Here is a 27,598-nt window from a genome sequence, read left to right as displayed (position 1 = left end):
CAGGCAGCCCTGCCGCGTTTCGCTCAGCCCTCCTGCTCGTTCCTCAGAGGGAGGCCCAGACTCCTGCCCCAAAGTCCTACCCTTACGGCAGTCAGTTATTACCCTTCGGGTGTGGCAAGGGCTCCAGGGGGAAAGGCTGCAGCTCAGGGTCATAGAGCGCATGCTTGGCACGCAGAAGGTCCGAGGTTCGATCCCCGGCTTCTCCAGGTAGTGCGAGGAAAGTCCTACCCTTACGGCAGTCAGTTATTGCCCTTCGGGTGTGGCAAGGGCTCCAGGGGGAAGGGCTGCAGCTCAGGGTCATAGAGCGCATGCTTGGCACGCGGAAGGTCCGAGGTTCGATCCCCGGCTTCTCCAGGTAGTGCGAGGAAAGAATCCTGCCTGGAGACCCGCTGCCAGTCGGTGTCGGGGATACTGGGCTTGATGGGCCAAGGGTCTGACACCGCGTAAGGCAGCTTCCTACGTTCCAGCGGTCCCCCGGCAATTCGACTGGGGAGTCGGGCAACTGCCCCCCACTCACGCCTCTGCCGCCGCCTGCGGCGCGCAAAAGAAGAGGCGGCCGAGGCCGGAGGCGCCGAGCGCAGCGGGGCCGTGCAGCCGCTCTGGGTTTCGATCAGGGCTCTCACGGAGTTCTCCGCGGTGCTGAGCCCAATCCCCCCAAAGGGCTTCAGCACCCTGGCTAGCTCCTTTAGAGTCCGGACTGGTTCTGCCGGAAACCCAGAGTGGGCGCACAGCCCCGCTGAACTCGGCGCCACCCGCCTCCGCTGGAAAGAGGCCATCGATCGGATCCAAACCGGCTTGCTGCAGCTGGGGGGAGGGGGGCTCCGGAAACAAACTGGTCTTGCTTGAGTCCTCCTCCCCGCCCGCCCCCCGCCGCCGCCGCCGTCCCTCAAAAGAGTCAGCGCCGCCCGCCGCCCTCTTTGCTCCACCCGCGCAAGCAGCCCAACGCGTTTTTACGCGCGGAGGCGGCGGCGGCGGCGGCTTGTGCTGGAACAGAGCCGGCGCTGGGCTGGGAGGAGGCGAGGCGGGAGGGCAGCCCGTGGTCTCCCTCCCTCCCTCGCTCGCTCGCTCGCTCCGAGTCAGCTGGGCATCGCGCTTCCGCGAGCGGCGGCGAGGCATTGGCGCTCCTGCGGAATCCGAATTGGTGCCGAGCAAAGGCGGCGGCGGCGGCTCCTCTGCCCCCGCCCCCCCCTCTCCACCACCATGGATTCGGATTCCGGGGAGCTGAGCGACGCGGAGCTGGTTTCCTCGGCAGGTAAGCCAGGCACTTGGGGGGGGGGGTGCTCCCGCTTGCAGGACGGGGGGAGCCTGAGTGGTCCCACACCGGCTGCATCCACGAGAGAAGATCTTCTGGGGGGGGGGAGCAGTTATTAATGGGGGGGGTCCTGGCTGCTTCGAAGTCCGGCGGAGTGGGAGGGAGGCGACGAGTTTGCTCGGCAGAAGCGCGGCCCCCAAGTTGCTCGCCGCGCCTCCTTTGTTACCGCCGCGCGCTTCCTCGCGAGGAAACTCGCCTTGGAGTTCAGTCGGACGTGGCCAAGTTAGGGGACCTGTGGAAGAACGCCGCCGCACACTATTCACACGTGGTCTGTGCTGGCTGGCTGGCTGGCTTGGGCGCGGAAATGTTCCTCTCTACACATGCTCAGAGGCCCATTAGTGGTGCTGGGGTTATAAAACGTGGGCCTGTAACATTGCCCGGGGTGGAGTTTGTGGGACGGACCATTTTCGTAGTACCGGTGGAGAAGAGTCTGGGCACACATGTAGCAAAATAAAATAAAATACAGTATATGCTGCTGATTGTCACAGATGATATGCTAGCCCTGGTCATCTTGCTCCCTTGTATAGAACATGGGCAGTATGGTGAAGTGGTTGGAGTGTTGGGCTTAGATTAGGGAACGCTCCTCCATTCAGATCCTCACCGGGATACGGAGCTTACTGGGTGTCTTTGGGCCAGTTGCAATTTCTCAGTCTTACGTACCTCGCAGGGTTGTTGTAAGGCAAAAAGAGGAGTATGTGGAGGAAAGGTGGGATTTGTTTTTTGTTTTTAAATGTAAGGAATGTATTTCTCAGCTGGAGTTTCCTGATTCCAGTTGTGCTTCACAGACACCGTTTTGGACTTTGGTTCAAGGGGTGCATGTCAGCCCTGCCTGTTTTTTAAAATCAAGAGGCGTCTGGAGGCACCACTTCCTACACCAAAGCCTTTACCCATCCTTCTAGATGTGGGATGTGTTGGCACTTTTGAAAAGGCGCTGTACCTTTGCCACTTTGAGCATAGCTTCACCTGTTCCAGGACTGACCTCAGGCAGCGACAAAAACAAGTTTTTCTGGGGCTAAGCCTTGGTGAGATTAAAAATGGTGATGGAATGGGAAGGCGTGGAAATTGTTAGTGTAGCTTCGAGAAAGGAGAAACCTCTAGAATTTTGATAATTTGTACCTGATATCTGGATTGATCCCCCGCCCACATACACACACACACATACACAACTACAACCACTGCCCCCCCCCAGACTCCTGCCCCCCCAAGCCATCACCAGTCATAATTCATAGAATCATAGAATAGTAGGGTTGGAAGGGGCCTACAAGGCCATCGAGTCCAACCCCCTGCTCAATGCTTGAATCCAAGTCAGAGCATCCCAGACAGATGGTTGTCCAGCCTCGTCTTGAATGCCTCCAGTGTGGGAGAGCCCACCACCTCCCTAGGGAATTGGCTCCATTGTCATATTCTCTGACAGTCAGGAGGTTTTTCCTGATGTTCAGCCAGAATCTGGCTTCCTGTAACTTGAGCCCATTATTCCGTGTCCTGCACTCTGGGATGATGGAGAAGAGATCCTGGCCTTCCTCTCTAGGACAATCTTTCAAGTACTTGAAGTTGAAGAGCGCTATCCTATCTCCCCTCAGTCTTCTCTTCTCAAGGCTAAACATGCCCAGTTCTTTCTTATCCACAAGTATTTTATAAAGAGAAGGGATTGCAAGAACATTTCTTGAGGTCTGATTGGGTTGTAGCCAATGTTAGTCCTACTCAGAGCAGACCCTTTGAAATTAATGGGACTTTTTAACTCATGTGAACATCCAAAGAGCTGTGCTGGATGAGAATGAAGGCCTGTCTAGTTCAGCATTCTGTTCCCACAATTTATTTATTTTTATGTCGTATGTACCCCGCCTTTCTACGAAGAAAGTAGCACTCAAGGCGGCACGATGGCCAACCAGATGCCTATGGGAAGCCACCAAGCAGGGCATGAGCACAACAGCACTCTCCCGCTCATGTTCCCCAGAAACTGATATTCAGCAGCATGCCACCTTTGCAGATGAGTGTTCCATCTAGCAATGGCGCTAATGGTTAAATCTGTCCTCTTCCTTTGAAAGCCCCTAAAGATGCAATCCTATGCATGTTTAGACAGGAAAAAAAAAACCTACAGTTCCCAGGGGTTTTAAAACATTTTTCTGTCTAAACGTGCATAGGATTGCGCCCTCAGCCACTGATCCTGGCCGCATCCTCTCACACTGATTCTTAGCACACCTTGAACTGACCCAAGGCATGATGTTCTTGCTTGAAGATTGAACTGAACAATGTAGCACCAGGCCTCTGTTTTCAGAAGAGTCCCTATGTCAGAGAGCAGTGGTGCATTTAGTTCTAGATTCTCTTTAGATCAGTCCACCTCAGATGTTTTGGACTCTCGTCATCCGTGATCATTGGCTGTGCTGGCTGGGGCTGATCGGAGTTGTGGTCCACAACATCTGGTGGGCACCACTTTGGGGAAGGCGGCTTTGGATGGTCATGTGCATTTCTTCACTTATTCCATAATGTGATTAGCCAGGCCTGTGTATGGGAATCCTCCTGTTCATTCTGCTGAGCAGAGCCCTGGACCTCTCACCAAAGCCCTGCTGTAATGGTGCCACTCTTAGAAAGACTGCTTTGCACAGACTCTGTGTGTGTGTGTGTGTGTGTGTGTGTGTAACTGTGTGCGGCAGCAGGGTGTGGGGAAGCAGAGGCTCATCCTGCATCCACATCACCACCAAGACAGGCTTGCCTGGTGTCTCCGCTGTGCTCATTTCAGCACCAGGGAAAGACCCTTTCCCCCCCAGGCATTTTAGTTTTTTTCTGATTTTTGTTATTTTAAATCTGTTACTGTGTTTTAACTCTTTGCATTGCTGCTAGGTTTCATTTCGGTTTTTATTTTACATTGCCATTTGAAACTTTGAAACTTTCATATTGTATTTCACAGTTTTAGGGCGCAGTCCTATGGGGATAGGTGGCCGCCTCCGAACTCGGAGGTGACTTCCTATCCAACATAGGGCAGGAGAAGCACAGAGGGGATCATCCCCTCTGCACTTCAGCCGCCCTGCGTTTGTGGCTAGACAGCCAATTTTGGCTGTCTAGCCTCAGGAAGGCGGACCGGGGGAAGTGGCTGCCAGACGACACATAGGATGTGTCATACTGGCATTTCTGCCTTCCCTGCCCTGGAACACCCCCAGAACGGCCTGTTCTCGCCACTCCATGCTCCTCTTCTGAGTGCGGAGCACAAGGCTGTTCCGAGCTGCCTGAGAGGCAGCACAGGAAGGGGGGAAGGTCGGTTCCCAGAAACCGACATATCCTATGGCCATCTGGCCACTGACTAGCAGCCATAGGATTGCTCCCCCCATTGCTGTGAACTGCCCAGAGAGCTTTGGCTATTGGGCAGTATAGAAATGTCAGAAATAAATAAATAAATCAGTCATGTGAATTTGTGCAAGTGGCTATTTCTGCTCATCACCCACCATATCCATGTGTTCAGAAGCCACCGTGCATTCGTAAAAGCAGCCTGTGCTATGGGATTTTTGTTTTGTTTGGGGGAATATCTGGAAGCAACGGCTTTCCCATAAACCCACAGAGAAGTTTGCTGAAGGGGTCTGAAGGAGCCACCCCAAAATGTTAAGGGCACAATCCTATGCATGTTTAGACAGAGAGAGAGAAAAAAGTTGTACAACTCCCCACATTCCTCAGCCAAGGACTCTGGGAGTTGTGGGACATTTTTCCATCTAGGCACGCATGAGATTGCATCCTAAGTGACCAGGGTGTTTCTAGCTTTACTTCTGTGTATATAAAAATATGAGCACACAATAAAGAGGTAAGACATAAGAGACGTTTGCCGGCTTCCCCAAAATGATGGAGTGCTTATTCCCAGTGATGGATCGTAGAGCTAATCTCCCTGTTCCACTTGCATGTATGTAAGGTTTATTCCAGTGGCAGCTTGCACAGGAAGCTGTCTTCTACTAGTTCATGTGATTTGCCCATCCAAGCCAGGGCTGTCTACTCTGATGTACCAGCCACTCTTCAGGGTCTCAGCCAGAGCACATTTTCCTCATCACCTGCTGCCTGACCCTCTTTTCATGGCAACACCAGGGATCAAACCTGGGAACCTTCTGCACGTCAAGCAGGTGCTTGACCACTGAGTGATGGCACCTGCATTCTTGGCTGGGCACTCCTCCCCCTTAGCTTGCAGAAGGTGGGACATTTTGCCCAAGAGGCTTCTCCATGCTTCCGCTGGGACCTCCGGGCCTTGCCGCTTGAGATGACCCTTCGTCACTCCCGATCATTTATATGGAGAATCAGGGACCAACGTGCCCATTTTGAGGTGGTTTCACTGTCAACCTGAAGTTAAAATGGCTTTTATTTCTGTTGGGTACATAATGCAAGCGTAATAGCGATACTGGCCAGAATGCTCCACTGTTCTCCTCCGCAGTAGTGTAGTACAGCCAGGGCTCACAGGGACGCAGTGCCAGCGCTTTTTGATTAGCAGGGATGTTGACCTCATCAGACTTCCCTGTTCCATCTGCGCTTAGCTGCGATCCTCAGAGAAGCTAGAGGGAAATTAATTTTCCCAGCAACGGTATATTTTTCCCTGTTGTAATGCAAAATAGTTTGGGTTGACTTGGTCCTGAATGGGCAATTAAGACCCATTAGCTTTTCAAGAGAGGGCAATAAAACATGTTCCAAGTGGTTTGTTGACATGGATCAACACAGTTGCCTGAATTTTTGGACTCTCCTTGGGGGCGTGGCTAGGGGGACCATCATGATGAACATCTGCACTTCAAATTGTATCGCTATACCACTGCTCCTCCGTTTTCCTCTCCAGGAGCAGTGGGATGTTAATGTAAATAATAGAGCAGGTTTGCTGGCATTGAAATGGCACTCTGAGCTCCACAGTTGTGATCCACAAATGCACTGTGATGCAGTCGTGCAGTTGGGCGCCACAAAGCTTTGTGTTTAGCAAGGGCATGGCTAACTTGTGACGATTTTGGCTTGTACAAGACTTCGCCCATGTTGGTCCCTGTAAACTCATGGGCGAGGAACTCGTGCCCCTTCAGATGTGGTTGGACAACAACTTCCACCATTCCTGAACATTGGCCATGCTGGATGGGGCTGATGGGACTTCTAGTCCAACAACATCTGGAGGGCCACACATTCCCTACCCCTGATATTAGCTGTAACTTTGGAATAATTATACACCATATCAAGAGCCAGTTGCAGTATGTCACTGAATACCAATCGCTAAGGGAGCAGCAGCATGGGACAGCGATTCCTTTGGTGCCCTACTTATAGGATTCCCTGAAGCATCTGGTGGGCTGCTGTGGGAATGGATGCTGGGCTAGATAGACTTTTGTCTAACCTATCAGGGCTCTTTTGTCTAACCCATCAGGGCTCTTTTGTTCATACTTTTTTTTTATCTGACGTTGTTTAGGGTGGGTGAGTTATTGGATCTATTGTGGTTCATGGTGAGAGTGTTTCTGGGATGCTCCATGTTCATACATACCATCAATTGTCAGGGATTCATAGAATTGTAGAAAAATAGGGTTGGAAGGGGCCTATAAGACCACTGAGCCCAACCCCCTGCTCAGTGCAGGAATCCAAGTCAGAGCATCCCTGACAGATGGCTGTCCAGCTTCATCTTCAATGCCTCCAGTGTGGGAGAGCCCACCACCTCCCTAGGTCATTGGTTTACTGGCCATATATACAATAGTCAGGAATGTGGGGAGTTGTTGTCCAAACCATATGGTTATGCACCAGGCTGGGGAAGGCTGGTCTAAAGTGTGCTGGAAGCAGTTATATGACTCATTTGCCTTCACAGCCAGATTGAATGCAGGGCTGGCGCCAGGGGTCAGCATCATTGGGCACCTGCTGAGGCTCCCAACCCAGTAGGGGCCCACTTCTAGTCCAACTGCTCCTTCTCTTTGTTGCTGCTCCTCCTTTTTGTTGCTGCCTGATCACTAGACTGAGCGAGCAAGCAGAGAGAGGAGCAAGGATGAAGGAGCAGTAATCTCCATACATGTTGTCCTCTCTCATTCTCTGGGAGGTGGTGCCAATTTGGGGCCCAGAGGGAGAGGAAGGTAAATGTCTTTTGGGGTGGAAAAGAAGGGCTCAGTCTGAGAGAAGTGCCCAAGCCCTCCCCGCCACCCAAAGGCTCCCCTTTTCAGGCATCCCATCAAATGTGCTGACATCAGGGGCAGGCATGTGATGTCGTGTCATGGCCAACAGGTGCATTCCCACCCCACCTCCATGTGTTTAGTCTCCGTGGAGGCAATTGTAAATGTAGCCCTGTGCATGCACTGCCTCTGAGGCATTGGTTTCCAGGGCACAAGAAGAGAGTTGAAAGTGAAACTATTTCCACCACACTCAGAATGTCTCTCTGTCCTGTCTTCGCTCTTTGAACATCTTTCTGTCTATCTACTCATCAGAAGGTTTTATAAATAAAATGAATGTGTGCATATCTTCCCCCAGCCTCTTCCAGTTTGTCAGAACTTCCTTATCGGGTCACCTGAGAATGATTCTTGCTCACCATAGGCAAGTGGCTATTTTACATATAAATGGTGTGAGCCTCCTCAGGCCTAGGAGAAATGGGGCAGAAGTATCTTAAATACGGAACCCTAAACCAGTGCCCATTGCAAGGATCTAAATTCTTAAAGATGGTCTTGTAGTTAGTTAGTTAGTTAGTTAGTTAGATTTTTGATCCAGTTATTTATTTATTTATTACATTTCTATCTATCTATCTATTTATTTATTTATTTATTACATTTATATCCCACCTTTCTTCCATTGTGGAACTCAAGGTGGCTACATGTGGTTCCTAGGTGGTCTCCCCTCCAAGCACTGACCAGACCCAAACCTGCTTAGCTTCAGCAAGGTGGCTGCCTCATGTGCCTTCAAACTATGCCCTGGGACCAATTAAGTAATTGGACTTAAATGAATAGCAATGAGAACTGCCTTAAATAAACAAGAAACATATATGGCACTTTTCCTCAATGCATTGCGTTCACTCTTTTGGCATACTTCACCAAGGAAGAGAAACAAATTCCACTGGTGGTCATGCCTTTAGCATGGGTGATATTCTGTGTTTAGCTAATTTGGTAACATCTGAAAAACAGGCGTGAGCTCTTGGTTGGGACTATATGAACCAGCTGTTTTCCATGGAAGGAAAACAGATAAGACCTTTAAAAAATGCCGGATGGATAAATGTGTCCCTCCCAGATCCGATCCTGTGTAGTGAGCAGATCAAATGAGTCATCGTTGACACATTCAGTAACAAAAAAGTGCACACAGGCGAAGAGGTGTGTGGATACATTTTCCAGCCGTATCTACTTGTAGGGGCTGTGATGGTACCTTTGCTTATCTAGGGCATACCATTCAATATTTCCCAGATGGAAATAGACAGCCACTTGTAACCTTTCAGTTCTCATCCACTGCATCCTACTTTCATTAGATAGATGGATGGATATGAATATGGATACACACACACATTAAGCCATAAACAATCTAACATTTATGCAAAAAAACAAGCATCTATATTATCTAACATTCACACAAAATATTCTAAAGAGGGAGCTAGTATGTTATTAAACATGGGGAATAACAAAACAATTGAACAGTTTTATTGAAAATTGGCAAAATTCACATCTTAATTAGACTATAACACAGAAAAACATATCTGTCAATATCCAAGTTGTATCTAACCCTCATAAGGACAATAAAAGGGCACCAGAGGCTGGAAAAACACAGGCTGGACAGGCAGTCTTTTGTCTACCATCTTTTAAACAGACATTCTCAGTTAGTTTAGTCATCTCTGTCAAGGCTTCTAAGGTTGTTTTTAACGATTTACTATGTTTGTATTTGTTTATCATTCTTGTTTTCTGATTTTTTTGTAAACTGCCCTGGTTGGTTTCCAGAAAGGCAGTATAGAAATGCAATGAATGAATGAATAAAATGTTTAAGTATCAGTGGAATACTTTAAAATAAAATTTTAAGTATTCCCCAGGTTTGAGGGAAACACAGGCCAGGTGTTTCCAGGGGGGACCTTCCCCCTGGCCACTATTCATGCCACTCTTCCAGCCCTGCCTCATTTTTTAAACCTTTCCTCCTCCTCCTCCTCCCGCCCCTGCCATGGCAGCCTGCTGCAGCCTTGTGCCATTTTAAATAAAGTGATTTCCTAAGACGGCAGGGATAGGACCTGGGACCACCTGCAAGCAAACCGTGGACGCTGTCGCTGCACTATGGTCCCCTCCTCCCATACTGAGCACTAGATGCAGTGCAGGGACCAGGTTCTGAAGGGCCCCAGGGCAAGACCCCCTCAGTGGGCCCCTCCCTCATTGAGTCGACCTTCTCATTGTTGCCACCTGCTCTTGTTCCTCCTCCTCTTTCTTCTCATTGCTCCCACCTACTTGCTTGACAGGCACAGAGAGCCAGTGAGCAAGCAGGCCGGGGCATCTCCTGCTCCTCCTTCTCACCACCACCACTGACTGGGCCAGAGTGAGAGGCAGGTGAGCATAAGAACATGAGAAGAGCCCTGCTGGGTCAGACCAGGGTCCATCTAGTCCAGCATTCTGTTCACACAGTGGCCAACCAGCTGCCCACAGGAAACCCACAAGCAGGACATGAGTGCAACAGCACCCTCCTGCCCATGTTCTCCAGCAACTGGTGTACATGGGCATGCTGCCTCTCATACTGGAGGGAGCATATAGCCGTCAGGAGTAGTAGCCATTGACAGCCTTCTCCTCCATGAATTTTTCCAATGCCCTTTCAAAGCCATCCACATTGGTGGCCATCACTACGTCTTGTAGTAGTGAATTCCCTAGTTGCACTGTGTGAAGGAGTCCTTCCTTCTGTCAGTCCTGACTCTCCCGCCAGTCAGCTTCATGAGATGACCCCCATGGGGTATTATGGGAGAGGGAGAAAAATGTCTCCCTATCCACTTTCTGCACCCCATGCATAATTGTATACACTTCTTTCCTGTCTCCCTTTACTCTTTTCTAAGCTAAACAGTCCCAGATATTGTAACCTTTCCTCAGGAATAAGCAGGTTGCACCGATGAAGAGGAGAAGCAGCTCCAAGGGGCTGTTGTCAGTGGGCCCCTGCTAGGGTGTTGACCCTTAGCAGATGCCCAAATAAGCCTACCCTTGATGCTGACCCTGACTAGACATATCATTGTCTGCTGACTATCACATATATAGGATAAATTCCGGAAGAGTAGCCCTGTCAGTCTGTTGCTGCAAAGATGACCAAGAGTCTTCTAGCATCTTAAAAGTCTAATGTATTTATTGTGTTCTAAGTTTCCATGGGCTGGAGTCCACTTCATCCCATGCATGAAACGTTACCCTCAGTTGGCAGAGATTACACCAACCCATTGGTGTAGACTGAAGTCAGGAGAATGAAATAAGGAAGTGAAGCCAAAAGGTCCAGCAATATAAGAGACTGGTGTGTTCGATTCTTATGCAGATCCCAAATGAGAATGAGATCCAGTCAAAGGGGGATAGATACATGGAGCAGGTCTCTGCGCCATACATAAACATGCATGGACAGAGCAGGCAAAATCGACTCTCTCACTTCCTATTGGCTCCTCTGATTGTGTGTACAAAAGATGACAGGTGTGCTAAGGTTTTGTTTGGGTGTGCTAAAGGGCTGAGTGATCTTGTGTATGTCCCTTCTGATACCAGAAGTAACTTCCTTTTTATAGTAATTACACCGGTAGATCATCTCAAATGAGTGCAGGCAAGGTCCAAATCTTATTCGCTGCCTTTATTGTCTGACCTTTTTCATTCTTTAGGTCACAGAAATAAAGAGGGAACTGTCACAACCCTTTTCAGGACTGACCTTGGTGTTTATGTGAATATTCTTTCTTTCATTGCCTTTTAATGATGAGGGAGTTATAAAGCCCTGTTTATGATATAATTCATTTAGCATCTGTATAAATTAAAGCAATGTAGAAACTTTTCCCTCAAGTCTTCTGCAGGAGACAGCTTCTCTCTCTTATATATATTTAAGTTCTGACAGCTGTTCTACAACAAATTGGACATATTTATCTAAGTAGTTCCATCAGTTGCTGGGGAACATGGGCAGGAGGGTGCTGTTGCACTTGGGGCTTTCCCACAGACAGCTGGTTGGCCACTGTGTGAACAGAATGCTGGATGAGATGAACCCTTGGTCTGATCCAGCAGGGCTTTTCCTCTTCCAGTTCAGTCTGGGTTGTTAAATGATCAAATTTAAAGGTTGGCTTTTATTGGCCACATTCAGACACCATGATAAACCATGGGTTATCATGATGGGAACAAACCTGGCCTCCCACTGGTTCCATGCATTCCCCCCCCCCCAGAAGCAGTTTCATTTCTGTTTTTGATGAACTGTGGCTTGTTGCATCATCCAAACCCAACAAACGCAGGTTAAGTTTAACTAGGGTGTGTTTGAAACATGCCATCTTCAAACCTTGGATTGTTTGAAGCTGACTTGGTTGAATAAACCATCATTCAGATTAACCGCCATCATTTGGGTTTGGATGACACGACAAGCCATGGTTCACTATCTCTTCCTCACAGCCATGCTGTATGAGAACAGCAGGTGGGGAAACACAAGCCCTTGGGGAGCCTAGACTCGTTCCCATCATGATAAACCATGGTTTGTCATGATGTCCAAATACTGACATTATTTTCTTGCATTCCCACCACCTGAGATAACTGTTAATATGTTCTAGTTTATGACTAAATAGAGGCCTCTTATCCAGAAAGTCTTCTGTGAAAAAGTGTTGCACATGAGGGAACCACTATGTGCAGTGATGGCGCACTAAGTTGCCACAGGCGATGGGAGATTTTTGCTGTTCCGGGACTGGAGCAAGAGCATCCATGGCTTATTTGTGCATTACATTTATCGCTTATCTTTCTTCCTCCATGGAACTCAAAGTGGCATATCTTGGGTTCCTTGGCTGTCTCCCATCCAGGTACTGACCAGACCCAGACTTGCTTAGCTTCAGGAACATGGATATATCGTGTGCCTTCAGACTGTGCCTTCAGCTTAGCAGAATGGGGTCTGCAGTCAGTAGACTAGAGGGGAAACTATCAGTGCACCAATGGCTGCCAAAGTATCATGGTACTCATTGTCTAATACAGGAGTGCAGACCCTCTTTCAGCCCGAGGGCCGAATTCCATTTCTGAGGACCTCCCCGGGGTCGCATTCCAGTGGTGGGCGGGGCCAAAGGCAAAAGGGGCAGGGCCAGAAAAACAAAATGTTACAGCATCGTTTAGCTTGAAGCTCTTAATGCCGGTAACTAAACTTTAGGAGAGGCATTTCAAGCTTTTCGAATGGGGAAGAAACTGCACAAGAGCCAGGACACCACCAAACAATCCATGGTGGGGGGAAAGGGGGTCGGGCCAGCGGAAGGGGACATCTGAGGAACCCAGTGGGCCAGATTGGGACTCCAGGAGAGCTGGATTTGGCCATGGGACGGAGGTTCTGCACACCTCAAGTGGCATCTATATACCACCTGTTCAAATGTTGAAAGCATTGTTAGGTCCTCAATCCATTGCATTATACGAGGTGAGTGTTTATCCTTCCAGTGTTGTAATACCAGTCTTTTAGCTGTCAAAAGGGTGCAGAGAATCCATTTGCACTGATCCTGTTTTAACTTCCAGGGAGCAGGTAGATAATTCAAAAGGTCATGTACATCAGTAAATATTAAAGAGTGGTCCAATACAAAGTTTATCTGTATAATAACCTCTTCCCAAAAATCCATTGATTAGACAAAATTGGGTTATTATACAAAGTTGTTGCAACCTTCTTGGTCCTGGATTCTGAAACTGTTTGTTTGTTTAAAGCATTTATTTATTTAAAGCCTTTTTCAGCCAAAATAGGTTCCCAGAGTGGTTTACACAAGATCAATAACAAATAAGACAGCCCCTTCCCACAGGCTTATGGCACAAAAGGAAAAACTGATGAAGAGGGAAGGGGGGGGAAGGAAAGTTGGGCGCCAGTTCTTAAAGTTACAAAGTTCTTATAATGACCAGCTGGAATGGAGACAATTCAGGGAAAGGACTGGAGGAGTCAAGTGGGGTCGGTCTTTCAGCCCAGCTGAGGAAGTGGCTCCAGTTTCCCATCGTTCCCTCTGCAGCAGCCAGATGGAATAGCAGCTAGAAGATGACAGTTGAGGGAGGAAGCCTGATGATGATGATGATAGCAATGTAGTTGCTTGGCTCTGGATTTGATCCACTATTTTTGCTCATTGAGATTATTGTTACACTGTTTTATTGGTTTTAAATGTTGTTAGCTATTTTGGGGGAAAGATAGGGTAATAATCCTGGAAAAGAGAAGATTGAGGGGAGATATGGTAGCACTCTTCAAGTACTTAAAAGGCTGTCACAGAGAGGAAGGCCAGGATCTCTTCTCGATCATCCCAGAGTGCAGGACATGGAATCATGGGCCCCAGTTACAGGAAGCCAGATTCTGGCTGAACATCACGAAAAACTTACTGACTGTTAGAGCAATATGACAATGGAACCAATGACCTAGGGAGGTAGCAGGCCTCCCACACTGGAGGCATTCAAGACGAGGCTGGACAGCCATCTGTCAGGGATGCTCTGACTTGGATTCCTGCATTGAGCGGGGGATTGGACTCGATGGTCTTACAGGCCCCTTCCAACCCTACTATTCTATGATTCTATGATAATGTTTTCCATTAATAAATAATTTCCTCTTAAGGCTTCCTGCTTCAGAGGAAAGGTTTCCTCGGAGGGGGGTACACCAGGGGAGGAAAGGGTTAAATCCCCCCATGCCTGCTGTGATTCTGATAATGATCAGCCCTCCTGCCAGCTGACACTATTTTTGTTTAAAACACACACACTGCATGTTAAATACAAAAAGGCATTTAATAGTTTGCGTAGTTCAGCCCTCAGGCATTCACTTAGTGCGAAAGGGCTTCTCACAGAACTGTTTTACAATTCCCTCACCAGAAAAGAAAAGAAAAATGTTTTACTAACTGTTCATTATTTGTTTGGAACCACAGCATAGGCTTCTCTGAGTGCACTGTTCTTACCCCGCTCTCCTCACGCCCACTTCTCTACTATACACAGTAGAGTATGCAGGTTTCTGTGGGTGTTTGATAGTTATGCTGTCAGTCACTACTTGCAGGCATTTTTTTTTTAAGATCCTTCGAGTTTGGTTTCTGGAATAATTGTCAGAACCACTCTGACAAGGACAGACTGAGAGCAATACTGCATTTAGCCCACGGGGTTGGGGGCTGATTAACACAAAAGTGTTTGGAGTGGTTTGAGGAAGGTAGAATGGTTGGACAGAGCTCCTTTTGCACTGATGTCCTTTTCAGGGATTTGGCACGCACCCGCTATTGCTCCAGATCAGGGTGGTGGTGGTTGTTTATTTTATTAATTAGATTTTTTTATCCTTCTCTTCAGCCAAAATCGTCCTCCTCCAGGCAATTCACAGCAATTAAAAACATGAAATACAACATGGCCAGGTTCCACTGCTGTCCGGCTCATGAGCAAAGGGCTGGATGCGCCCAATCTCATCTGATCTCAGAAGCTAAGCAGGGTCAGCCCTGGTTAGTACTTGGATGGGAGACGGCCTGGGAATCAGGCTTCCTGCACTGAGCAGGGGGTGGGACTCGATGGTCTTGTAGGCCCCTTCCAACACTACGATTCTATGATCCTCTGTTGCCTCCACCACTGACTGTTTCACCTGGTCTTGCTGATGTAACTTAATTAGATAACAGTATGAAAAAATTGGTACCTGACACTCACTTCGTTTGCTTCTCCTTCACAGTTCTTTTTTAAAAATCATTTTTGTATCACATCTCTCAGATATTGCTCCACTGGCTTTATTGCAATATTGCTCCATCGGCTTTAATAGGGGTAAGGAAAACAGCCTCGCAGGCACGTTGGAGAAGTCTTGGCGGGCGCTAGCCCACCCATGGGTGCCACATTGCCAGGTCCTGTTCTAAGCCATGCTTTTACATCCTAATGAACTGGAGTGCTTTGGCAGAAAGGTGGCATATAAATGCATTTAAAGAGTTAGCGTTAATTAATTAATTGAAATGCTCTCCCGTGGCCAACAGCACGTCGTGAAGTGAGGGTACGTTCGCCGGCCTTCTCAGTGCTGGCACCCAGCCTTCCGAATGCTGTCCCAATGTGTGGTCCGAGAGGCGGAAACTGTGGCAAACTTTAGATACCTCTTGGAGACACTTCTATTTACTCAGGGCCTCCCTGACATGTAATTGTACTGCTTTGTTTTACTGTTTCTGCAACATTTTTAATGTATTTATTATTTTATATTTTAATTGCATTTTATGTCTTTCTCGTGTTAACCACTTAGAGCACAATCCTATGCATGTTGAGGCAGAAAAAAACCCTGCAACTGCCAGTGTGCCCCAGCCAGCCATGGCTGGCTGGGGCATGCTGGCAGTTGCAGGACTTTTTTCTGCCTCAACATGCATAGGATTGCAGGTTTAGAGATCTTTGGATATCATGTGGTACAGAAGTCGTTTAGATCAATAAATAAATGCTTCCTGGGGAGGCGATTCTCAGCGGGGTTTGGGTCCAGGCACGGAGGGGAGCTTTCTGGCGATGCCTACCATTGTCCCCAATACCGCATTCCCCAACATGGCGCCCTCCATTTCCCAGCATTCCTGACCATTGGCCGTGCTGGCTGGGGATGATAGGAGTTGAAGTCCAAACACCTGGAGGGCACCGGGTTGGGGGTGGCTTGGCCTACGCTCAGACGGATGGCCAGGTTAAGGCTATGTGCAATGGGCAGCTGAAACCTGTGTCTGAGTAGCCAAACCACATGATCAGCAGAGTCAGCTGATGCAGCAGTCATGGTGGAGCAGTGCCAGCTCCAGGTTTGGGAAGGTCCCTGGGGGCAAGACGCCCTCAACGGCCCCCTCCCTCAGTGAGTCTACCTCAGAGTCTCCCTCTCTTCGTGAGTCTCACCAGTTGCTCTTGGTCCCCCTCCTTCTCTTTCTCATCATTGCTCCCATTTGCTTGCTCAGCAGGCAGAGAGCCAGTGAGCAAGATGGCCGTGGCATCTCCTGCTCCTCTTCCTCAGCAGGCAGAGAGCCAGTGAGCAAGATGGCCGTGGCATCTCCTGCTCCTCTTCCTCAGCAGGCAGAGAGCCAGTGAGCGAGATGGCCGTGGCATCTCCTGCTCCTCTTCCTCAGCAGGCAGAGAGCCAGTGAGCAAGATGGCCGTGGCATCTCCTGCTCCTCTTCCTCAGCAGGCAGAGAGCCAGTGAGCAAGATGGCCGTGGCATCTCCTGCTCCTCTTCCTCAGCAGGCAGAGAGCCAGTGAGCAAGATGGCCGTGGCATCTCCTGCTCCTCTTCCTCAGCAGGCAGAGAGCCAGTGAGCAAGATGGCCGTGGCATCTCCTGCTCCTCTTCCTCAGCAGGCAGAGAGCCAGTGAGCAAGATGGCCGTGGCATCTCCTGCTCCTCTTCCTCAGCAGGCAGAGAGCCAGTGAGCAAGATGGCCGTGGCATCTCCTGCTCCTCTTCCTCAGCAGGCAGAGAGCCAGTGAGCAAGATGGCCGTGGCATCTCCTGCTCCTCTTCCTCAGCAGGCAGAGAGCCAGTGAGCGAGATGGCCGTGGCATCTCCTGCTCCTCTTCCTCAGCAGGCAGAGAGCCAGTGAGCAAGATGGCCGTGGCATCTCCTGCTCCTCTTCCTCAGCAGGCAGAGAGCCAGTGAGCAAGATGGCTGTGGCATCTCCTGCTCCTCTTCCTCCTCACTGCCACTGTTGTCTGGGCCAGAGCAACAAGTGAGTTGCAGTGGTGAAGAGGAGGAGCAACTCCAGGGGGCTCTGGTCAGTGGGCCCCTGCTGTAGTGTGGGCCCTTGGCAAGAACCCAACCATGCCTACCCTAGGTGCCAGCCATGTGCTGGACTGTCTCACTTCAGACTGCAGGTGGGGGAGGTCACATTTTTAAAAAGTCATGTGTTCTCCAAGTACGCAACTCAGGGTGGCTTTGTATCTGTGCAGCTGTTGCCACGCTGAACCAACTTATCTGCAAGCGGGGGACTGAATGTTGGAGTGCTGCTCCCCTGCACATACAGAAGGAATATGACATGGGAAACACCAGTCTTCCTGGTCAGCTAGCTTGATAGGTGTATAGAAGAGTTGGTGCAGGAAAGCATCCAAACGTTCAAGACTAGAACCAATGGGTGGGAATTGCAGGGGAACAGATTTCGGCTAGACGTTAGGAGATGCTTCCTAACGGCACAAGCTGTTCAACGGTGCGAGAGACGGGCTTGGGGGTGGGCTGGAGTTATTTAAGCAGAGGCTGGGTGGCCATCTGTCAGGAATGCCGTAGTTTCATCTTGCATTGTAGATCCTGGATTGAGCAGAGGGTTAGAGGTGCCTTCCGACTCTAAAATTCTAGGAATAGTTGAGCTGGTGACCGAGATGCTTTTCTCGCTCTAAGGGTCACCATGACCCAGTGGAGGCCAATGGCTCCGAGGTCAGCGGGATCGCAAGTCCACTCCGGCTTTCAGACAGAACCAATCCGAACTGTAAAGGAGCTATCCAAGGTGCAATGCAGCCGCCACTGCCATGACCCCACTGATGATTGTGGAGAAAGACACTCCCGCCCCCGCCCCTTGCCTAACCTGCATAGACACCCATCCTGCTCTTAGGGATGTATGGACTGTGTAAAATCTGTTCCATCTGTGTTTTGTGGATTGTCAGATGCCTTTCGTTCTGTCATCCGCCCACAGATGGATGTGAATTTTTTTTCGTCATGCGGAAAAATACAGAAACATTTACAGAAATATTTACAAAAGTATTTACATAATTTACCCTAGTATGTAACATTCTGTGTATTATCCCCTATTCCATTCTACATTTCCTCAGCAGAAACTTACATATTTTTCTATGGATTCTATGCATAAATTTCAGGAAAGTAAAAAAAATCCAAAAGTCCATGGACTCTGCAGGGCCTGAGGAGGTCACTCTGCGGCGGATTCCACAGGTCAGATCCTTAGAAATCTGAGCTCATTTTAATCCATCTCGAATTTCTCCAGCATCCCTACCTGCTCTGCAGGAACGAGAGAAGATAAGAGCTTCTGAGGTGCACAAACTACCATTTATTCATTTCAAATACTTTTGGTCATGGTCAGTGGAGAAACAAAGCAACTCTGTGTTTCTTATGTGCTGTTACAAAGTAATTTTTGAATAGGTTGTTATTGTGCACTTTTCTAGGTTTTCTCTTCTATTGTTTCTTCCTTCCTTTTCTCTATACTTTTCTCTATCCTGCTCTGCAGCTAGAATTGGGTGCAATCCCAACATGGTGGGGCTGGTGACAGCCTTACAGTGTGACCTCCCATTTTTTCAACTGTCTGCCCCTCTGCCACCTCCTCCTCTTTGCCTCCCTCCCCCAATCCCTAGTGAAAGAATGAAGATCAGGCAAAAGTCTTGTCCATTTCACTATTTTATTTATTAATCAATCAATTAAATAATTACATTTCTGATCTGTCCAGTAACTAATGTTATCTGTATGGATTGCAATAGTTAAAAAACTACAATGGCATATAACAGTTAAAATATAAAATACAGTACAACTATTTAAAAGAGTAAAATGCTCTTGAAAGAGTATAATGCAAAACAATGAACACAGGAATCAATAAACCAGCCATAATAACCTAGTTCTAGGTCTTCAAAATGCCTGAGAGAAAAGAAAGGCCTTTGCCTGGCACCGAAAAGATGAGTTCAGCACCTTGGGTAGCTCCTTTAGAGTTGTAGCTGGTTCTGACTAGGGATGGCAGAGAATTCCGCCACGGATTTAAGTGAGGCCAAATGCACTGGCATTCAGCCCCCCGAAACCCATGGCGGAACGGCCTCCCACCCCTCCCGGCAGAATCCCCCCCAGGACGAAGCTTACCTGGGGCAGATGTTCCGGCGGCAGCAGGTCCGGCGGCAGCAGCTGGTCTCTCAGCCGGCTGCTGCGGATGCAAATGGCAGCCGCCGTAGCAGCAGCCATTTGCGTCCGGCCAGGCTGCCATGATAGGCTACGTAAGTATTTACGTAGCCTATCACAGCAAAGAGCAGGGGCGCAAACAGCAGCCGCTATGCCATTTGCATAGCTGCCTTTGCCGTGATAGGCTACGTAAATACTTACATAGCCTATCATGGAAAGAGCAGCAGCACAAATGGCATAGCGGCCACTGTTTGTGCCCCTGCTCTTTGCCGTGATAGGCTACGTAAATACTTACGTAGCCTATCACGGCAGCCTGGCTGGACGCAAATGGCAGCCGCTACGGCAGCCGCCATTTGCGTCCACAGCAGCTGGCCATGGCCGGAACTCCGGGTGCAGACGACCCTGGCTGGTGGCTCCACGGAGCCGCCATGGAGCAGAGCTGGCCCAGTGAGGATTCTGGTGGGAGGGATGGAGCACCTCCCCCCCACCGCGAAGCCAAGCTGCGAAAAAGTGACTTTCGTACATCCCTAGTTCTGACTGAAACTCAGAATGTATTCACAGCCCCACCAGAATCAGAGCCACCAGACTCTACTGGGCTTTGCTGTAATGCCTCTTCCACTTTGCTGTAAGGGGTCTTCCATGTAAAGCTGGGTGTGTTCACTAGTATGAAGGAGAAGGGAATGAGCCAGGGAGCTGCACTGTGGCTGGAATTTGTGTCCAAAGAGACACGTCTTTACAGAGAGGAGCGGTTTCAAATGTGAAAACGCCGTTGCCCAGTGTTTGGAAAAATGGGGTATAGTGGGCTTAAAATGTTCTTTGGGCAGAATGTATCTGCTCACAGATGACATGCAACATATGGGAGCACTGGAAATGCAATTATATCTTTGTTCCTCATGAATCCAGGCAGAATTGGTGCACCTTCCATCAGTCCATTGAAAAACCCCTGATATGCATGCATTTGTGAGCACACATTTTAAAGCACACCCTTAACGTGACATGTAGCTTGGCCCTGAGCAATGCAGATTTGTGTGGGGGACACTTTAGCATCATTCATGAAAATGACTACAAAATGTCACAGGGGTTAAAAGCAGCAGGCCTGTCTGTGTCCTCTTGCTTGACATAGCCCTATTTCTCTCTCCTCGAAAATTGTCCTGCCCTGTCCCTTGGTCACAATGAAGCATCACCAAGAGGTCTTAGACTAATACGTAATGGTGCATATTAGGATCTGTTTTGTGTATTTGCTAACCTGGAAAGACCATCCTGTGTCCTGAAGCTGTGACATATGGTATCTGAAATGAGCTTTTGTCCTGTGTGCGCACATGTGGATGCATGAAAAGGGGAGAAACCTCATGTTACAGTGGTTCTTTTAGCCGTAGTGAAATCTGTTACTCAAAATACAAAATGGCTGTGTAAGTCAGAGAGAGAGGGGGGGGGGCATTTACTTAACTTTCAGTTCCATCCCAGCTAGGAGCTGGAATGGATTCATCCTTGATAGAACACTGGCTCTATGGCCTCCTTTCTGGAAAAAAACTTCAACCTAAGTCAATGGACGTTAAGCCTGCGACAGTCTGGCAGCTGGAAACCAAGCCAGAGTTTGCACACGGCAGCAGAGTTGTCTAAAACCATTATATGCCTCATCCCAAGATTCTACCCTCTGCCAGCTGCAGCCTTCGGAGCCATTCTTACATCTTTTATTCTGGCAGGAAAGGGTTGATTATAATTAAATTATATGATGTATCATCATCTCATCCTGATCACGGGGGGGGGGGGGGAATGTTGCCAGTAAACACAGTATCGGATTTAAACATTATTTATGATAGCAACTAGGGCTCTAAAGCCATGGCATAATTTATTTGTTTTGTCCAGTACCTTTTATTATCTAATTTGCAATGCCTAGCAAATCATTTTCTCTGTAAACTGTTTATCATACGTTATGATCTGCATGCATGGGAGGGGGAGGTTGTGGAGGGGTTGATGTTCAAACCTGTTTCAGATTATGTCTTTCTCCTATGCAGAACCAGTGTGTGTTGCTTTTCTTTATCAAATTTCCCTCCCCATGAGTAAAAATTTTCCTGGAACAGCATTTCCTGCCCAAGTCGCATTTAAGGTATTGGAATAAATTGATACAGTACTGAGCTCAACTGCCCTCCCCCTGCACTCCAAGATCTTCTTTGCATCCTGGAAAGTTGGGCAGGAGGAGCATTCCAGAGAATCTAGAAGGTGCTCTAGAAAGTTTGCCCTATGTACCGGTGGTCCTAGCAAAGTCAGTAGTCGTGATCCTTGGTACTGCTGGATTCCCTTTACAAAAATATTTTTATTTTTACTCACAGGTCACAAGAATGGGAGCAAGAAGCATTCCTTTGGTCTGACTTTGCTTCAGATGTCACCAAGTGGCCCAGTCTCATTGACTAAGTAGTCATGTCATGAAGCCAAATCAGAATAAGGGCAGGAAGAATTGATTCCTGCCCTCACTCCAGTTTGGCTTCATGACAACACCACATGGCTTCTGGCCCTCAATGCTTCCTGCCCTCACTCTGATTTGGCTTTATGACTACAACACCTAGATTTGGCCATATGTTGACACCTGAAGCAAAATCAGAGCAAGGAAGCATTTCTTCTTGCCCTCACTCTGGCAATTTGTGGGGGGTTTAAAAAATGGTGAAAAACAGTACCAGGGAGCATGATCACTATCACTGCAAGGGCTGTGAAAAGTGGAAGGCATGAGAGTATGTGGAGGGGAGGGGACCCCCTTTGAGCCATAAAAAGTTCACTTTACTTTCAGCTCAGCACAAATTTTACATACTAAAAATGATCAGTGTAACTCATGCTACAGGTCAGCAGCTAAGCACATCTGCTCACCTTCCCAGTTAATCACCAGCATCATTTTTATTTTTATGCTGCTTTTTCAAATAATGCTCAAAGCAATTCACAAGAAAATTAAACATATCAGTATATAGGTACCAAAAAACCATATAAAATCATAAATATATCAAACACGTTTCATATTATATCCACATTAGCAAGCTAACATACTGAAATTAAAGTTTCTCTAAATATATGAACACGCATTTCTTCCATAAATAACATTTATCACAAAGATATCTACATTTAGCTAACAAACCCTTCAGTAATTAATCCAAATCAGTGATAGCTTGTTTCTTAACATAGCTGAAAACCCTGATTTCGACCATAACTCTGTTCCCCAGAAAAGTAACTGTCAAATAACTGCTGATGATTACCCTAGCCAGCCATTTTGAGCCATCACTGTTATATCTAAAAGTCTCCTGTGTTTTCAGAAGGACAGCAATTTACAAACATAATTTTAGAACATCCTCTGTTCTTCCCAATCATAGTCAAAGCAAATCTTGATTTACCTCTTCCTACCCTAGAATTTAAAATCTTTCAGTCTGAGATGAGCAGCACCTGCACATCATGCACAGATATGTTCCGCTTTCTGATGTTTAGCTGAATGTGCACGCCTTGTGCGGCGATGTCTGCAAGCATGCAGATATCAGGGTGGAGTCGGGGGCAGTCTAGCCCCCACACACAAGTACTATACAGATGGGGGTTTGATGTTGCAACAGCCCGTATGTAGATACAGGAGCAAGAGACACTGCTATCTTGAAAGCAGCCCAACTCCACTGCTTCCTGCTGTCAAATGAGGGCACCGCCAAACGAATTTTTTGAACAGGAGCTTTATGATGGACAAAAGAAGGTCCATTGGTAAGACATGCAGACACATACCAGGGATGGGGCCTTTTGGGTGGTGGTCCTGTATTTGAAGAATTCTCTCTCCAAGGAGATACATGTTCCCCCCGACCCCCATTGCTGGTTTTTAAGAAAACTCTGGAGATGTTTTTATTTCAGTCCACATGTTATGAATTACTGTGCTGTGGATTGTTACTGCTTATTTTTGTGGGTTTGTATGGGGTGCAATGTGGTTTCAACTTGACAATTTAAGATCTTGTTATGTCTTTGTTACAGACTTTTGTACACTGCCTTATGATGGCCTTGTGTGGGCTGAAACGCAGTCTAGAAATCTTTAAATAAATAAATAAAGTATTCTTCAGACAGCGCTACCACAAGATCTGGGCACAACCATGAGTTTCCATGCCTTTAAAAAGCAGATGAGACAAGTTCATAGAGTCTGCCCATGACAGGTCTAATCGGTGACTGTTAGCCCTTGTAGTTCAATGGAATGTACAGGTTCAGATGAAGTATGCTGTCTCTTGGACAGCGGAGGGTTGAGGTCTTCATGCTGCTTCTGGTGGGCCAGCGTTGAAACCCGGTGCTGGTTTAGATGCATCTCTGGTTTGATCTGGCAGGGCTCTTGTTAAATTCTTATATTTTTCTTTCTCCTCGTCCTCTTCCAATCACATTTTTTCCCTGCGCTGTGCCAAGCGAAATGCTGCTTTGGACTCTTTCTGAACACCTTTTGTAATTCTGGGCTGATTTCAAGGGCTCCTTCACACTGAGCTTTTATCCTGCTATTGAGATGGCTCAATCACAGAAGTTTGCAGGCTCTTTAGATGATGCCATGAACCTCCAAGGTGTCTCCTGCACTAAATGACCTTTGTTCCATTTTTAAATAGATTGCAGATTATGAGCTATCAAATTACCCCATTGTGTTCTGCTTGAGTTCCCTCCGGGAAAAGAGGAAAAGTGGCAAGAGGAGGAGTAAGATCAATGAAAGATGATGGACGACTCGGATACGGCGAGAAGGAGGGGGAAGGGGTAGGGGGAAAGGAAGCACGTGAAAAATGGTGTCATCATGATCCTGCATTTAAAACAGAAGCAGAAAGCCCCGTTTTAAATGCAGGATTTTAGGCTGGTACAGAGATGCCCCCAAACCAAAACTTGCATTACAAATGCAAACAGTATGAAGCCTTCTAGGACAAGCACACCTTGCTGAGAGAGAGGTTGTAGATTGCCACAGGTATCATTTGGAGGGACTTTGGGCAATTTTGGCACCATGTTTTGTGATGGTGACCAATAGGGATGTACGAAAGTCACTTACCTTTTTGCAGCTTTGATTCGCAGTGGGGGGCGGTGCTCTGTCACTCCCCCCGGAATCCTCCCTGGCCGGCTCTGCTCCGTGGCGGCTCCACAGAGCTGCCAGCCAGGGCTGTCCACAGCCGGAGTTCCGGCCATGGCCGGCCGTAGCAGCCGCCATTTCTGTCCTACCAGGCTGCTATCATGGCAAACAGCAGGGGCGCAAACCGTGATAGGCTACGTAAATACTTACGTAGCCTATCACGGAAAGAGCAGCGGCGCAAACGGCATAGCGGCTGCTGTTTGCGCCCCTGCTCTTTGCTGTGATAGGCTACGTAAATACTTATGTAGCCTATCACGGCAGCCTGGCAGGACGCAAATGGCGGCCGTGACGGCGGCTGCCATTTGCATCTGCAGCAGCCGACTGAGAGACCAACTGCCGCTGCCACCGGAACATCCACCCCAGGTAAGCTTCATCCCGGGGGGGATTCCGTGGGGTGGCGGGGGGTGGGAGGCTGTTCCACCACGGGTTTCGGGGGGCCGAATGCCAGCACATTCGGCCTCACTGAAATCCATGGCAGAATTCTCTGCCATCCCTAGTGACCAAAAGAAATTCCTCTTGCCCTGCAGAACGGGACACACATTTGCGTTGTGTTCATTCTTTCTCTTATTTTTTTTCCTGGCTCTTTTGTTTTACAGACATATGAGTCAGCACATTGGTAGAGGGTTGGGGGAGTCTGGTTGAAAGAGATTGACTTGGCATTGCAACAGTTCCAAAGTATTTGTAAAATATGTGGGCAGCATATTGAGAAAAAGTTGCATAAGCTAGTGCAGACGCTCACAGGCATTTTTGGAGCAAAACAGATACTGCTGATTGGATAACCACAGAAAACCTTTTTGCTCTCTGAGGTTTGTAATGCTTGCATACCACTTTAAAGGCTCCAATACATTCTTAGCAGTCACCTATTCTCCACACTGTGCTAGCATTAAATCAAAAGCTGTGCTGCAGGGTCACCAAAATGGTGCTGAATTCTGCAACTTTTTATAAATTGAACAATTATAAATAGTTTACTAATGTCGTCCTTTGGAGTCTGCATAACAATTGAGACATTTCCAAAGGAAATGTCTCTTCATCTCTCCCCCTACCAACCCCACTGCCCATTTGCCATAAACATGAGATAGTGGATCCTTGGCTTTAAGCTCATTCCCTCTAACGGCGATCTGTGGCGATGAGTTCCGGCAGGACCATAGGCAAAACAGAGCCAGTGAGAAAGAAGAGGGAGGCATTGGCATGCTTTGAGGAACCTCACAGTTTGTAGAACTTCAAAACTTCTGTGAGTGGGTGTGAAGGTTTGAGGCCTACAGAGGCAAAAGATAAAAAGATCAGGCCTAGAGGCCTGGGTTTTTCTCTTGGGAGGGTGTACCCCTGAGAGGAGTAGTTTCCTTTCCCCAGTTAAGTTTCATTTCTTCAAGTTTGAAGTGGTACTTTCCATTTTGAGGAATGAGGGTACATAAAGAGAGCCAGTAACAGCAGAATTGGGGAGACCAGAGCCTGAAGAGGGATCAGGAAGAAGCAGCCTGGAGATGTCTAAGTGCAACTAGGGTAAAGGAACTTGCGTTTTGCAACTTTTATTTTCTCTTAATGCCTTTTGTATCACTCAGCTCTATTGTGTAAACACCTTTAGTTGTTATTTGCTTGTTTTTACTAGTAAACTGTTGTGGTTAAACCCTGTGTCTAGACTTCCAGTCACCCCACATCTACAGCCTAAACCCCACATTATTGGGAAGGGGAAGGTAAAAGAAGGAAGGTGGACCCTTAAGGAGGCAAGAGCTCCTTAAGGCATTGCTCAGGGGGTCCAGGTCATAAGGGGAACCCTGACACTCAGCAACACCTCCCCCTCAAAAAAATACCCAGACCAATAAGGGCTGAGCATAGTCAGTAGTCCAGCAAAGGAGATCATTACCTTGTCATGGTGCTGGAGCTGGAGCATCTCAAGGACGCCATGAGCTAAACCGTGAAGGGACACCCAAGACGGGAAGGTAATGGCAGAGAGGTCAGACTAAATACGATCCCTGGGGAAGGAAATGGCAACCCACCCCAGTATTCTTGCCATGAAAACTAAATGGATCAGTACTACCAGAAATATGTCGGTATACCATCAGAAGATGGGACTCCCAGGTTGGAAGATGGTCAAAATGCTACTGGGGAGGAACAGAGGATAAGTTCAACTAGCCCCAGATGTGATGATGCAGCTAGCCCAAAGCCGAAAGGATGGCTAGCGGCCGATGGTGCTGGTGGTGAACGATGAATCCAATGTTCTAAAGATCAACACACCATAGGAACCTGGAATGTAAGATCTATGAGCCAGGGTAAATTGGATGTGGTAGTTGGGGAGATGTCAAGATTAAATATAGACATTTTGGGTGTCAGTGAACTGAAATGGACTGGAATGGGCCACTTCAAATCAGATGACCACCAGATCTACTACTGTGGACAAGAGGACCACAGAAGAAGTGAAGTAGCCTTCATAATTAATAATAAAGTGGCTAAAGCAGTGCTTGGATACAATCCAAAAAATGACAGAATTATCTCAATTTGAATTCAGGGTAAGCCATTTAACATCACAGTGATCCAAAGATATGCCCCAACCACAGATGCTGAAGAAGCAGTTCTATGAGGATCTGCAGCACCTACTGGATAGTACGCCAAAAAAAGATGTTATTTTCATTACAGGAGACTGGAATGCTAAGGTGGGTAGTCAAACAACACCTGGAATTACAGGCAAGCATGGTCTGGGAGAACAAAATGAAGCAGGATGTAGGCTGATAGAATTTTGCCAAGACAACTCACTGTGCATAACAAACACTCTCTTCCAACAACCTAAGAGACAACTTTATACATGGACTTCACCAGATGGTCGACACCAAAATCAGATTGACTACAACCTTTGTAGCCAAAGGTGGTGGACATCTATGCAGTCGGTAAAAACAAGACCTGGAGCTGATTGTAGTTCAGATCACGAACTTCTTATTGCACAATTTAGAATCAGACTAAAGAGAATAGGGAAGACCCACAGATCAGTTAGATATGTGCTCACTAATATTCCTCATGAATATGCAGTGGAGGTGAAGAATAGATTTAAGGGACTAGATTTAGTAGATAGGGTCCCGGAAGAACTATGGACAGAAGTTCGCAACATTGTTCAGGAGGCGGCAACAAAAAACGTCCCAAAGAAAAAGGAAACCAAGAAGGCGAGATGGCTGTCTGCTGAGACACTGGAAGCAGCCCAAGAAAGAAGGAAAGCAAAAGGCAACAGTGATAGGGGGAGATATGCCCAATTAAATGCAAAATTCCAGAGGTTAGCCAGAAGAGATAAGGAATTATTTTTACACAAGCAATGCATGGA

At 47.7% G+C, this 27,598-nt stretch overlaps 1 protein-coding gene across 1 annotated transcript in view; it reads left to right on the top strand.

The window, feature by feature from the left end:
- Positions 1 to 860: 860 nt before the first annotated feature.
- The window catches only part of TIPE3 (TNF alpha induced protein 8 like 3), a 73,102-nt gene continuing 46,364 nt past the window's right edge, over positions 861 to 27,598 (top strand). Inside the window, exon 1 of the mRNA XM_084817100.1 lies at positions 861 to 1,252. Within this exon, the coding sequence (XP_084673226.1) occupies positions 1,201 to 1,252 (52 nt within the window). The 5' untranslated portion in view covers positions 861 to 1,200. The remainder of the gene's footprint in view (positions 1,253 to 27,598) is intronic.

The sequence above is a fragment of the Heloderma suspectum genome, chromosome 11 (genome assembly GCF_057233095.1).
Source record: "Heloderma suspectum isolate Gila_16-S chromosome 11, 16-S_ref, whole genome shotgun sequence".
NCBI lineage: Eukaryota > Metazoa > Chordata > Lepidosauria > Squamata > Helodermatidae > Heloderma > Heloderma suspectum.
Note: the sequence above shows the minus strand (reverse complement) of the source record. Positions and strands in the feature narration are given on the sequence as shown.